The sequence below is a fragment of the Haemorhous mexicanus genome, chromosome 1 (assembly GCF_027477595.1).
Source record: "Haemorhous mexicanus isolate bHaeMex1 chromosome 1, bHaeMex1.pri, whole genome shotgun sequence".
In the NCBI taxonomy this organism is placed as follows: domain Eukaryota; kingdom Metazoa; phylum Chordata; class Aves; order Passeriformes; family Fringillidae; genus Haemorhous; species Haemorhous mexicanus.
The window spans coordinates 46,009,532-46,024,225 of NC_082341.1; the positions used below are offsets into that span (position 1 = coordinate 46,009,532).

The following is a 14,694-nucleotide window of genomic DNA, read 5'->3' on the forward strand; positions in this document are numbered from 1 at the left end:
CTCTAAGGGCTCTGATAGGCATAGTCAGATAACAAGCAATAGGTCTGGTAAGTAGGGCTGCTTAGTAGGGCTAGTTTCTCATAAAAACCAGATAAAATGCATCCCTTTTAAAGATACTGCTATCAATAAAAGAAGCTATATAGTACATTTCATTGTTAAGTTTTAATGTAATAACCTTTTAAATGAACATTTGCCCATAGAAGATAGAAGATTCAGATTTATTTCCTCAAGCTGCTGATGTTCAAAGTGTTTTTTCTTCCTTTGCAGGGGTTTATTTGCATTTTCTTACAGAATACTGTATTTTATGATTGTGTTTCAGTTTCTCACTGTAGCTTTCATTGGAAATAGTACACTGTGTGGGCCCAAGTGAGCAGCTCAAATGTCATTGCCCTGTGTTGCCTCATGTCACCATTAGAAATGCTGTTTCAACAAAGATCTGCATTTGATGTTTGTCCTTATGATCTGTCTAATGTGAACTATAGCCTGTAAATTGTACTTAGTCTAGTTCTTTGAAAATACTAAATGGAAAGCAAGAATAAAATAATTGATAAGGGGACCTCCAAGTGCAAACTTTTGGTTGTCTGCTGTGCTCATCAAATGGAAAAGAATTTTAAGGAAGCTGACAGTTTCTACATGTTTGCCTTCTGTTCCACAAAGGCACTTTTCACTTGAGTTCAGCCAGTGTAATTAAAAGCAGAAAGGGCTTTGCATGTCTGAGTTAGCAGAAAAATCTGATTCAAAGTTACAATTTTAACCACTTACTGGAAAGTTTACATCTCATTTAGAGCTCTTAACACAGGGTTGTTTTATGCCATGCCATGGAAAGACTAATAAATCTGACAAATTTGAATGGGAGGAGGTTTTGCCAGGTGGCATAATACATTATCCAGGTACACCTGAGCATAAGGGCAAATAGCTTGTGGTACTTGTTTCTTTAGTACCAGTTCTATCAGATCTAATAGTCATTTCATCTGCACTCTTTTAAAAAAGAATGGAACATGTTCATGAAAATAAAGTTGTTGTACTTACAAATGTGCCTTTGTAAACTGACATTTGATACTTTAAATAGTCAAATATTTCCCAGACTTTGCTACTCTAGTATACAGTAGTTAAACCTTCCTTTTCCTGTTTCTTAAGCTATATTTTTTGAAAACTTTCCATCTTAGGTTTGTGATTCCTTTCAAAGCACTGTTGTTCCTTTGACGCAGGCTGTTTGTTTTCAACTGATAAGGGCTTGTCATCTCTAAGGCCATCCCTGTGTCTAATACAACAAAAGGGAGTAGTTATGCTTCTTTCTTCCATATGTTTCCAATTACCACGTACTCGGTGATAAAGTGTGTGTGCTCTTTGTTTCTGTCCAATGTGCCATTAGCTGTAGTGAATAAATTTGCTTTGGGCTGTATGCAGTTGAACAGCTGGAATTAGATGTCAGGAGTATGTTGATCCTATGTTTAAAGAGGAATTTACCTACATCTGCCTCTCAGTAATCCCTCAATGACTAACTCAAAGCCTTTGTTCAAAATTTTTTGGTTTTATTTTTAAATTGGAGCATAGGATACTAGATTAATTTACAACCCTGAAGTGGCTAAAAAGCGCAGTGTGTTGCTTTCTGTCCTCTCCTTCTTAAAGCAAGCTTGCATATGCTTATCAAAAATTGATTGCTATACCTGGTGTCTGGAAATCCCCACCCACAAAATGTGGATAGCTGTCTGTAGCTTTCCTGCATTATGTGCCTCACAACTACTAGAAGACACCGTGTGCACAACTGGAGAGATGAATCCTCATCTCCATTGGCTGCTTGTCTCTGAACTGACCTGAGGCCTCATTCTTGTTGCTTGTTATTGCTCTTATACTGCTTATTCTGTTGCCTTACAATCACATGAAACTCTCGTCCTTTGGTTTGGATTTCAGTTTCAATCCTGAGACTGAAAGGCAGCACAATCTCTTAAAAAATTTAATTCACTTTGCAAATGTCATGTAACAGAGCAACAGATGATTGTGGCTGAAACTGTAATAACCAAGGTTCATTCTGGGTGAAATATGCTGGCTTTTATTAGGAAAACTTTTGAATCCAGGCACTTTTTTAAAATGTTATTTCCCTGAATGTCTCTGTTGCTCCAGGGGTACCTGTGTTTGCCGTACATGGCGCTGCAGCAGCATCATCTCCTGTCGGATGTGACAGTCCGCGGCTTTGTTGCGGGAGCTACCAATATCCTGTTCCGTCAGCAGAAGCACCTGAGTGATGCAATTGTGGAAGTATGGATCTTTGCATTTGAGCTGGGGGGAGCTGAGATTCTGCTTGAAATGGAGCTTTACAGTTTCTTTCTCATGCATGCCTGAATTTTGAATTCCTTCCATATGAAATAAATTCTCAGCTGCAGAAGTTTGTTAAATTTCTATGACTTGAGAGGACAGGATTAGATAGGCTGTGTGAAACTATTGTCCATGTTTTTATATGTATCTGATATTTGAATTTGCAAGGCACTTGTTAATTTTTTTTTTTTTTGTGTTGCTGATGTAATTTCATTTTTCATATCTTGGGCTTTTTCATGGCTTTTTAGTGAGGTCTTCAAAAATAAGTGCTTGCAGATGAGAATCACATGCAGGTACTGATTTGACTTCCATCTGATTTAATCAAGAGGGTAAAACCACAGCATCTAAAACACCCTCTGTGTCACTTCTAGCAAATAGACACGACTATATAATCAGCATCTGGTAACCAAAGATGCTTCCATATAGGTAATAAATAACCTTAATAAATAGAAGTGGTAATCAAAGAGCACCATGCTTCCCTTGCCAAACTTTCTGCCAAATCCTGTCAAATAAGCAGCTTTTACTGTGTGCCAGGGAAATGATCAAATTCTGGATAAATCAGACCAGTATCTGACTTTCTGAGAACAGTTAGCTCATTGTTTCTTTGGCCATTTGTTTCTTATTGGTATTTTGGGGGAATGATAGTTTAGATTTAGGTAGTAGTGTAAGTTTGTATAAGCAGTTTTATTTAGATAAATGTTTACCTTTGGAATTATTTCAAACAGATAGAAGATGCTCATGTGCAAATCCATGATCCAGAACTCCGTAAGATCCTGAACCCAACAACTGCTGACCTGAGATTTTCAGATTACTTGGTGAAGCACGTAACTGAGAACAGAGATGATGTGTTCCTTGATGGCACTGGATGGGAAGGAGGAGATGAGTGGATCAGGGCTCAGTTCAGTGCTTATCTTCATGCACTGCTTGCTGCTGTGCTGCAACCAGGTAGAACAGATACCTTGTGGTGGAGATAAGGGTGGACATGTCAAGCATTTGCTTTGTTCTTACTGATGTGTGGTCTGTCAGTGGATCTCCCTCTGCCTAAAGCTTCATTTTAGGCTGCTTTTTCAGTTGTCTTTGGCTATCCTTGTTATTTCTTGACAAGCTTGTTATTAATCCTTAATTCACAGTCTTACAGACACTTTCTTATTAGAATGTCTTCTTCTCCTTGATTTAATTAAGTTTTCCTCATAAGTAGAAGTACCTGCAACCCGTATGTGATGAGACTTAGAAATCTGAGTGTCTTCTAGACTGTGTTGCAACCTGAAGTTAATTTTGGGAAACGACTAGATTCAAGAAGACATGAAGTTAAGCATCTGTCTTCAGGAAGTTTTGCTAGACTGTTCCAGCTCTTTTCCCTTCTTGCTATGGTCCTAAGTAGGATTCACATACTATGAAAAGTGTCATCTACAGGCTTTATAAGGTTTTGTTTCCTGGAGCTCAAAATTTTTTGCCTTACCTCAGAAGGATTTCTCTATGTTCCAACCTTTTTTGTGAATATAAATAAAAGAATCAGTGTTTTTTATTTGTGGAAAATGTTTAGTTTGCCCTGCACTCACCGTGTTAACTTCATTCTCATAATGATTTTTCTCTATTCACACCAATTAAGTTCAGATTTTTTGTGGTATCTGTGACAAAACATGGGATTGAGGACCTGATTTTAAAGTCTGGAAGATGCCAAATTCTTGGTCTGACAAAATTAATATTTTAAGAAGATTACCAGATTGATATGAAATATCAGGGTTTTCTGGGAACTCATACTACTTCACTGGCTGGCTGTTAAATTATTTCCTATACTCTTCAGTGTTTTAAAGGGGTTGTTGTTACGATAAGTTCATTCCACAGTATTTCCTACTGCAGTTTTGGAATGGATTTGGGAGTTAATAAATTTGAATGAGTAATAACAATACAGCAAAACCCAATGTATCTGACCAAGACCAGTGCAAATTGTTTTTGTTCTTGGTTGCTATGTGGTCATTCTTTTCTCTTTCCTGTCATCCCCCAGAGAAAAAGTCAATTTGGATTTTTTTTCCCCAGTTGAGCTCTTGGAGCTTTATAAATGAATTAAAAATAAGAAAAGTAATTTTTAGCTTTTTTTTCCCCCTCTTGTCCTGGTACTGTATATTTTTGACACTTTATAATAAAAATAAACCATTTTTGAAGTACCCAGGTTTTAGTACTGGAGTTTTAGTTGTTATGGACTTGATAAGAGCCTGGAAAATGAATTTTTTTTCTTACAAGAAAAAAAGTAATTTGTCTTGTAATTATTAAATCTCTAATGAATTTCTTCAAATTCTCTTTATTTTAATTTACCAGACAATGAAAAGATTTTGTCAGACTTTGGAACAGGATTTGTAACAGCCTGGAAAAATACCCACAACTACAGAGTATGGAATAGCAACAAGCATCCAGCTCTTGCAGAGGTAAATTCTAGGTAAGGAAACTTTGTAGTATTTACTCTAATTCTGGGCAGTAGTTTTATGAAGAAAAACATATCCATAGTCAGGAGAAGTGAAGCTTGTTCAAACTGATTGTCAGCTGTCCCCAGCTACAGAAAGTTTGTCATTCCTCAGGAATTGTCCTCAGATGGTTCTGCTTTGTGTTAATTGCTTGCAGGTGTGCAGGGAATAGCTGTGTCCAAGGTTGTCACTGGTGGGATAGAGGGGAGCTGTCTGTTCTGTGTGTATTTTTACTGAGAGATTTGACAATGCCAGGCTTGGTACAACTGCTGGCTGTGCATGTGTTCTGCTTAGTGTGGGTTTTGTTTGCTTTTACTTTGTCAATTGCTGTAGTGTGAAAAAGGTTTTTCCTTAGACCTACAAAGCTCTTTTGGTCTACTTAAGGGATGTTTTCTATTTGCTGTGTGCTGCTGGAAGGAAGTGCTTTTGACTTAGTGTGGAAAGGTTGTTAATATCTCATCTGTAAATAGAAGGAACCTTTCAGGTAGTTCATAAGAAATCTGTAATTGAACAGTCATTGCAGCCCAGACTTCTGTGAAGTGATAGAGCACTATATCTGCAAAATATTTTTCAAACTTTCTTTTTTTTTTTAGTAAGTCACAGAGGGGAATACAGCTAATAATTGTGTGATACAGACTCATCATGAAAAATAAATTAATTTTTTCTTGGCTTTTTCCTCTCTTCTAGCCATCCATTCCAGGGCCAGTACTCAGTATCAGATGTTAAATTAAGGTTGTCACAGTAAGTACATAGTACTTCTATTTGTATTTTTTAGAAGTTTGGTCAAATGTCAATAGCTGCATAACTGTTGCTATAATGAACTCAACAAGATAAGATTCAAATTTGCCATCTTCATGAAACTATACTGAAAAGTTCTGCTGCAAAATAGCACCACATCTAAAGATGAAACATTTGCCTGAAATAAATAATAATTTTTTTAAAAAGGCAAATATGCTATTTTGTGTCGGACATCATATAATACAGCCTTGATTTTTTGCATTGCAATTATAAGGTTTTTGTACATCTACTTGTAATTTGTCAGCTAAAGCTGTTAAAACTTCCATCAGTGATTTGACTTTGGATCTCATTATTAGGAGAAAACAGCTTTTTTTTTTCCTTTCTGATTAGCTGGTTTTTAATTCAGCATTGTTCTAAAACTCAGTTCACTGTATGCATAGTGAGATGTGGTTCAGTTCCTTCAATATACAAGTTTCAAATGAGTTTTGCATAGTCTTCTTGTACTATGTCATTGTACTATGTCAGCTGAATATTAAGTTGATCCCAACTGCTGCCTTTAAAATTCAAGTCTTCAACTCAGTGGTGCTTGTTTTTTCCATAGCTGTTCAGCTCTAACTGAAGTCAGAATTCAGCCTAGGGTTTATGCACCAGGCAAAATGGATTTTTTTCTCACTTAGCTCTGCTGACCATAAAATAACAGTCTCTCTATCTTTTATTAATGGATGATCTTTCTGCAAAGTCCTAATTTGAAAGCTCTGGAGGTGTCTATAATGTTGGGCTGGTTTTGTCCCCTTGTTTGAAAGGGGAGTTGCTAACTCTTCTGGGTAGTGTGACATCAGTGTAAAAGGACCAGTAGTTCTTAGTGTGATTCTAATAATAACTATTTTTACAACAGTGCCTTTATTCTGCAGATGGGACTTTGGTACCAGATCCTCATCAAAATTACTTGCCTTTGCAAACTGAGCCTAGACTTGGTTTTGGTGTATTCTGTTTTTTCTGCTTTTCCCATCTGCACTGAAGATTTTGAAAATGGGGAAAGAATAGGCATGATGTGTTGTTAAGTTTCACATTAATGGATTTGCAAAGCCTTGGACTTTGTGGACTTGAAAGTTACAATTTAAAATTAAGTGAAATTAATTATTTTCAAGTGATTGTATTTGTGCAGTAGAACTGATCGCTTTTGTGCTTTTCTTTCCAAATGATGATCATGTCTGTTATTTTCTTGCATTTCTTTAACAAAACCATGAGCGTAAGCTGTCCTTGATCAAAAATTTAATCTTGGACAAAGATACAAAGTAAGCTTTATCTAGAAAAAAGGACTGATCACTTACACTTGCTGTTCTATTTAAAGGTTATGTATTAGGGCTAAGAATTCCCAAAACTACTCAAAATATGACTTTGTAATTTTAAACATAAATACATTTTGGTAAACATTTTGGAAAGGTTGATTGAATATTGGAATGGGCTGCCTAGGGAGGTGGTGGAGTCACTGTCCCTGGGGGTGTTTAAGGAAGGAAGGACTGGACGTAGCACTCAGTGCCAAGGTCTGGTTGACAGGGTGGTGTTCAGTCCTGGGTAGGACTCCATGATCTCAAAGGTCTTTTTCAACCTGATGGAGTCTGTGAAAGGTTTAAAGTGTGCTGTGTAAGAATGAACCATTGGGTGTTTTGATTTCCTGTCCTGCTGGCAGCATCTTTTCCTCCTCTGAGGAGTTTGCCTAACTGATCTCTGTGGATAAGATAAATGCAGGAGTTAGGCTTGACCATATATATGAACTATATATATGTATGCTATGTAAATCTGTGTGTAATGATACATACTTTAACTAGTTTATTTACACCTGAAAGTAATAATAAGTCAGTCAACTAACAGTCTTCAGTTTCTCTCTTGTTCAGTTCAGTGCAAAACAGTGAACGTGGAAAGAAGATTGGGAATGTGATGGTTTCTACCAGCCGGAATGTGGTACAAACTGGAAAAGCTGTAGGTAAGAAATCTATTTAAAATTGGTTTCCTTCTTGCTGGATCTTTTTTGAAGAAGCATCCTTTGTTTCTCAGTTGTGTTTTGTTTTAGTCCAAGTGTACTTTATAACATGCACAAATCAGAGCAACATTTTGAAGGGTACAGCTGCTGATTGAGGCCCCATATATTGTGTACTAGCAGAAAGAGAAGTAGCTAGGTAAAGAAATTTGTGTATATCCCTTTTCCAGTGTGGCCTGGAGGTGAATATGGGAAGAGAGATGTTCAGGCAAGAGATTCCATGTAATCTGGTACATACTTTGACCACAATCTGCATTGAGATGCACCATCAACTTTGATATCACTTTGACTGAAACTATCTAGAGCTGGTTGAGATCAGAAAAAGTCCTTGTGGCAGTTTCTGCAGATTTCACAGTAGTCTGTAACTTTCTGGAAAAGCAATTTTTGCACTTGAACAGGGGCATCATCACATTGTCATCTTGCAGTGTGAGTTAATGGGAGTTCATCCATTAAGTGGTCTGATAGGTGTTTGGCAATAGCTGTGCCAAAAATGGTTTAACTTTCTCTTTAGTTCTGTTGGAGTCCAGAAATTTGCTGTGGTGCACTCTGGTCAGGAATGCCTTTCAGCCCAAAGTCTACCAAGCCTTCCCAGGCAAGGGACACCATGGGCCATTTCTGCTGAGCTGCTGTGTTCAAGTTCTTAGAATATTTTCAGGCACAGACTCTGTGTCAAATCCCAAATTGGACAACCAATTGAATAATTTTTTTTTTTGTATTTTTTTGTACCAACTCTGTAAAGATAACACTTTGCTATTGATCTTTGTTTTGTATTGCAGGTCAGTCTGTTGGAGGAGCCTTCACGAGTGCAAAATCAGCAATGTCATCATGGTTTTCCACTTTCACACACTCAACCCAAAGCCTTGGGGACTAAATGCTGGTTTGGCAGAATGCTGCTGACTATTTCAGGTGCAATCTTTCTCTGAGCTGTAAAAAGACCACTCCAAAATGTAGGAGTGGAGATTACCTACCCAGGACCAAAATAAGGTATATGTTGCTTGCAAGCAGATGTGGAATGTTATTATTCACTTTCCCTAGAAGTACAGAAGAACGGTGAGTGTCGCCATACAATGGGATGGTATTTGCAGTCTGTTGGTTATATTTAAAATGACTACTTCTCTTTAAAACTGAGCCTTTATAAAGACATTAGCAAACAGGGCTTGTTGCAAGCCAAATGTGTTTGACTTTAGATTTGTACATTTTCTTGGATGTTGAAGATATTTATGTAAAGTAGTTCTATTTTTCAATCCAGATAGCCAAATGTTTGTGAATTCTTGTTAGAAATAAGCAGAATATAAATAATAATTTGTCTTTTAGGTTGGATTTGAGAGAATCTCTGCAACCCTTAAAGGGTGGAACTTTCACACTTTTACCTTCAAATTAAAATCAACAAGGTGCAGAGTAAGACTGTGGCTGACAAGAGTTTTCTTTTCCTCTATCCCCCCTGTATCTATGTAGAGTTGTTTGAATGAATCTCTAGCTCTCTTTGTGTCTCCAAATTTGTGTGACAGTTGCAAAATCAGTAGTTTTTTTCATATTATGCAGTAGGCCTTCATACCTTTAGCTCTGTTTTGGCTGAGTTTTTCCCCTGGGATGTGAATGGGATTCCAGTTGGAGAGATCTCTTCAGGGAAAGAATTACAAAGCATTTCTCCCAAACTGGGATTGGATCATAGACAGTTTTGTAAATTAGTATGTAATTACAACATTAATGTAGCTGCATACATATGAATATGAACTACTAAACCCACCCAAAACTAGCACAGTAGCAAACTCTGTGTGTTTTTGGTTTTTTTCCCCCCAGTAAAGTTATGAGGACTCTTCCAAATGAAAATCAGCTATGTGGATTTTCTGTGTCGACTCAGGGAATGTGCTGTTTGGATAATTGCTTTTTTCATAAGGAAAATAACACTAGAATTGAGAGTAACTAGAACAGCTCAGTTAGTATCCTTTTGTGAAGAAATATAATAGTTTATTTGAAAAGATGTGGCATAATGCTGTATTTCCTATGTAACATGCATGTGGTGGTTTCTGTATGCAAGCGTATTGCACTTCCTGCATTTCTTGATTCCAAAGGAGATTATTTCCTTTTTTCTTGCAATGTGTGCCTCTAGATGCCTTCTGACATCCCCATGTGTTGCTCTTAACATTTTCTACATTACATTATCCAGTGTTCCAACTTTTCTGTACCAAAAGGCTTTTAGGTTATTGCCTCATCAGTATCTGTCAGCATTTTGCCATGTTCTTTTCTGGGGCCAGGATTTGTAGTCATGGTTCTATTTCCTATTCTTCAAATAAAATGCAGCCGCTGACAAGAGATAAACAAGAAAGCTCAAATGTTTTTAGGAAATTATGTTTTAATTCCTTCTGTGCATTTGCAAAGTTAATAGAAAAGCCACACTTGCATCACATTGTCACTGTGCAGCAGCTTGGTTGTCAGTTTTTTTGCTTCAGTGATTTGAAAAGACGGGATCTGATTTAAAGCCTTCTTTAATTTCTTTTCCAGGACAGACTAGATACAATGACTGTGGAAAACCTAAAGGCAAGCAGCCAGTTAAAGTAGTTTGATTTGAGAAGGGCAAAAAAGGCCCCTAAAACTCTACTAATTTATTGCTTCTGACACATAAATAAGCTGTATCTATCAAACTGCAGCTATTGCTCCTTGTCTGTGTGTCTTTGTATCTCTCCTCAAACTTTTGATGCTCTTTTCTGTTTTATTCCACAACTCTGTAATAGACATTTATATCTTTTTAAAGACTGGATACAGTCTTAGATACTTTATATACAGTGAATTAAGACTAGAGCTGTTTATTCATGGTGTGTCTAGAGCTTTCTGAATCAGCATGCAGATAAGAAAATAAACACTTGCTTTTGTGAAATGACTAACATATTATCTGCACTCTGGGATTTAAGTGGTCACAGTCCATGTTCTAATGAAGACTGAAGAAAGGTGAATAAAGGATTTAATCACCTATAAAACCAATTCCAGGAACTTAAGGCATGCCTAGGTAGATTTAGGCTTAAGGAGCTCACAGTGGTGAGTTCTAGAAGCCAGGCAAGTTGTTGGTATTTACATGTACATGCAGTAGAAGCAGGACCTTCAAGGATCCCTTTTCAATATCCTTGTCTTTGTTACCTCCTCACCTGAGTTTCTCTGTTGAGTTCTCAAATGCTCCAAATTTATGTGGCAAATTTATTAGCTTTCTGCATTCCCTTTATTCCCACAGGTTCCCTCGCTGGCCTAGGAGTATTAGAAAGCTGACCTTTGTTTGTTTTCTGGTGGATTAATCTGAGGAAAGACAGAAAGAGGTGCCCTCACTGGCTGCTTGTTGCTTTGTACAGTGATTCTGTTGTGTCACGTCACAATTTTTCTTATGGGCAAGGAGACCAGACAGATCTTTCTCTGCAGCCTTTTTCTCACTGTCCCAGCTGTCTCTGTTTTGGAACCAAACATACAACCTGATTAAGACTATTTTCCTTTCCTTACAAATGACAGAATAAAAAACTTTTCAGTCTTTTTAAGAACTGACACCCTGCTAGCAAGTTGGACTCAGATTTAAACTCAGATTTAAAGAGTGATTAAGACTTAATGAGTGGGTGGAGATGAAGAGATCTCCATAATTAGTTGTCTTCATTAACATCTACGTTTGCTCTCCAACATTTGCTTAAGCTTACTTTTGGGCTATAGGAAGGCATGCAGCCACTGAGGTTCATCTAAGCTCATATAGTTCTCTTCTTAACTTAATTCTTGTAACCTCTTTAGTTAAATCCAATGCAAATGCAAGTTATTTTCCTCTCTTCTGCTTTAATATTTCCAGTGCAGGCATTATTAATTATTCAGAATAATTTAGGCAGTCGACTTCCATTTCAAAGACTTCGACTTTCTATTTCTGCACTGTAAGAAACAAAGGGTCCTAAGTGAATTGGTGATAGTGCCTCTAATCAGTCAGCTGTGAAGGTATTGTTACAGCTCTGTCCTGATTTGATGTTGCAAAGGTATTTCTGGCTGTCAGCATGCAGCACATACCGACTTACAGGTAACACAATAGCACACCGCTCAACTTCCTCTCATCACAGGCGTCAACCTCAGCTTTTTGCATGTGCCAGCATTTGAGGAAGTGCCTGTTGAGCATAGAAATTAAATGTAAGTCCCCCAAACCCCACAAGACTTAAGTGTTGCTGACCTTATATTTCATTTGACTGAAGTGTTCAGCATCTTTAATCAGTGATTTTTCATGTCATAACCTTAATTCCTGTACACATCTCACACCAGTTTCCTCAAATGTCACAATGTAATTAGAATTTTTAGGTCAGTGTTCTGGTACATTGCACTTGTTTGACTTTGTACTTCTGTTTTAAGCACCTTTGTAATTAAATATAATATTTTGCCCAAACAAGCTTCTGATTTCCATACAAATTATTACTAAGCAGAGAAACTAATGTGGCAGTATTTAATTGTAAAAGTGAAGGTGTGAATGCAGTTTTTAAACATAGGAACTACTGCTTGATAATTGAACATACAAGTAATATATTTAATTTTTCCTGTGCTGCTTGAAAAATAAAATACATCCAGCCTGTTTAAAGTTCCGTCTGCTCAGAAAGCTGTATTATTTTAATAAATTAACTCCACCAGAAGACACTTGCAGGCATCTGGTTTTGGTATTGGTAGCTGCTTGTAATTCACTGGCAGTATTTTTGAAATTTGTCTTCCATTGAAACTGATTATGGATGCTGCTTTTTGAAAATTTAGGACAAAAGGGTCCTCTAGAGTGACTTTTTATTCCCTGTGGAGTGCTGCTTCTTGTGGATTGATTGAAGTCCTCAGGAGGTTACAGACCTCTCTAAAATCAGTAAGAATTTCAAGTACAACTAAAATTTTGGTGTAGATTTAGCTTCAAAGTAACTTGTAGTTTCTGTGGATTGTGGCATCTGGTCAAAATCAAGATGCTGTGTAAATTACTTGCGGCACATCCAGTTCTCTGCCATAGGGAGCTGTTTTAAAACTTCAGAACTTCTACTGCAGCTGTCACTGTACCTGTCTGAGAATGATTTGCTAAATGGGTTTTCCAGAAGGAAGAAACTGACTGCCTTGGGTAACCTTTAGATGTGAGTTACACAAAGGTTATGTCTAGACAATGGTTGCAATTCCCTAAAATTTGTTATGGTTTTTCTGACCGTGTGCAAGTAGTTGGGCAGAGACACTGAAAGATAAATTAACATCATGCTTTTTATGCACTGCAATTTCACTTTCTTGCAGGTATTTGGTTTTCATTAAAAAGGGCAACATGGAGATTATTCATTAAAGGGAGAAACACTACATTATTGTATTATGATTAAAGATGTATGAAAAATTGCTTCCTGGTCTTTTGAGTCTTTCATGCTATATTAGAGAAGGCACTGACTTAAAAAAGCAGGCACAGAGCTTTACTTCTGTGATGTTTCTGGTCTTGATTCTTTAACAAACATCAGAAGCAGTGTTTGGATTCATAAAAAATAGGGAAATGGATTACTTGTGTCAGTTAAATAGTGACCCTTACTCAGATTACCTTATTCCCTGCAAATTGACATCATGTGTTCATAACATCTGTACACAGGTGGCTCAGTCTCAGTTGGGATGGAATTTTGAACTCTAGCTGTCTTGAGTCAAGATTGTTGCTTCATACATTGCTCCTTCTTGTAATAATACTTTAAAATCAACTGATCAAGTAACGTGGGTTTTTTTGGTTTTTTTTTGCTTCCACCCCTGAATTTATTGACTACTATTGATAAAAGCACAATTACTGTTTGCCTTAATAGTAGCAGAGAATGCCTACAAAATGTTCTCTTTTTTTTTTTCTCTGAATCCAAACCACCAATACTGTGGCACTGCTTTCTGGATCAGGTGAGCATAATCAAACATGAATGTTCAGACTGGAGGAACAACAGTTATTTGAAGGGAAGGCAGATGTACAGCTGTCATCTTGTCTTAAAACAGTATGGGAAATAACATCACTTGCATATTATATTAAATAGATGGAAAATACTGGAGAAGGGAACTGAGTTGCTCTTTCACATCTGAAGAAGTGCCCACAGAAACACAGTGGAGAATTTAAAAGCCAGGCATACCAAAAAGTGGCAGAAAATGACACTGAGCTTAACATACTGCCTAATATGACCTGTGGTTACTGACTCTGCTGCTGTGAAAAATGTGTGTGTTTATGGATTTTGCCATGTGCTAAAGAGCTGGCTGAAACATATATCAGCTCCTAAATTTTGGAAATTGTTTCATGTTTTTTTTCTCTTCAGATTTCTCCTCTGGGTTTTTAGGCTCTGTAAGAACTCTGCCTTGCTGAACTGTACTCATGAGAAATGTTGTAGGATTGGAGTATTTTAAATACATCTGAAAGTGGAACTAAACAGAACTTTATGTGGCTAATGTTAAGCATGAAGTGGAAAGAAACTGGTTTTACGTGTGAGCCTGTTTCAGAGTCTGCCTAAATTATAGTTCCTTTCATGTAGGAATTCAGAGGAAAAAACAGAAAACAATTGGAAGGTAGCTGGAAAAGGGAAAAAAAGGAGGAAGAACTCTCCTGGCTAATAACTCCAGTGGTCTGCAGTTCTGTCCACAGGTGCCCCTTAGCTGTAGTGCAATGTGGCAAGTACTTGTGCATCTTTGAGAATCATTGAGAAGTGAAATGAGAAATACTGTGTGTATGTGTGTAGTGCTTTCAATGTTATCAAATTATTTCCCCCCCAAATTTAACTATCTGTCTGAGCCTGGTCTCTGCAAAGCTTAGCACGATTCATTGTCCCAGATCTGACTGATCCTTTACAACAAAAATTAAACTTGCAATTATGTATGTGTTTAAACAACTGCAAAAAATTATTAAATGCATTAAAAGTTAGCAGAGGCCAGATCACTTCTTTTATTACTTTAGGTAAGGGAAACTGAAACTATGTAGGACTGACTCAAATTAGCTTTACCAGAAAAGACATAAACTTTGCAAATGTAGCAGAGCTTGAGGACATGAGTTGATTCACTGAAACTTGTATGTAAATGTACTTCAAAGCCAAGTACATGATGAATAGGCTAAGACTAGGCTGAAGCTTTGTAGTAAGACACTAGTTAGATCTCTGTCGAGGCTTTCATCATATTTGCTGCATTTATGAC

At 37.1% G+C, this 14,694-nt stretch overlaps 1 protein-coding gene across 2 annotated transcripts in view; it reads left to right on the forward strand.

The window, feature by feature from the left end:
• Positions 1 to 12,898, forward strand: part of AVL9 (AVL9 cell migration associated) — a 41,727-nt gene extending 28,829 nt beyond the window's left edge. For both annotated transcript variants that reach the window (XM_059848411.1, XM_059848405.1), the window contains exons 11-16: positions 2,122 to 2,256; positions 3,039 to 3,258; positions 4,630 to 4,747; positions 5,460 to 5,513; positions 7,406 to 7,494; positions 8,325 to 12,898. In XM_059848411.1, coding sequence (XP_059704394.1) covers positions 2,122 to 2,256; positions 3,039 to 3,258; positions 4,630 to 4,747; positions 5,460 to 5,513; positions 7,406 to 7,494; positions 8,325 to 8,419 — 711 coding nt within the window. In that variant the 3' untranslated portion in view covers positions 8,420 to 12,898. The remainder of the gene's footprint in view (positions 1 to 2,121; positions 2,257 to 3,038; positions 3,259 to 4,629; positions 4,748 to 5,459; positions 5,514 to 7,405; positions 7,495 to 8,324) is intronic.
• The last annotated feature ends 1,796 nt before the right edge of the window (positions 12,899 to 14,694 follow it).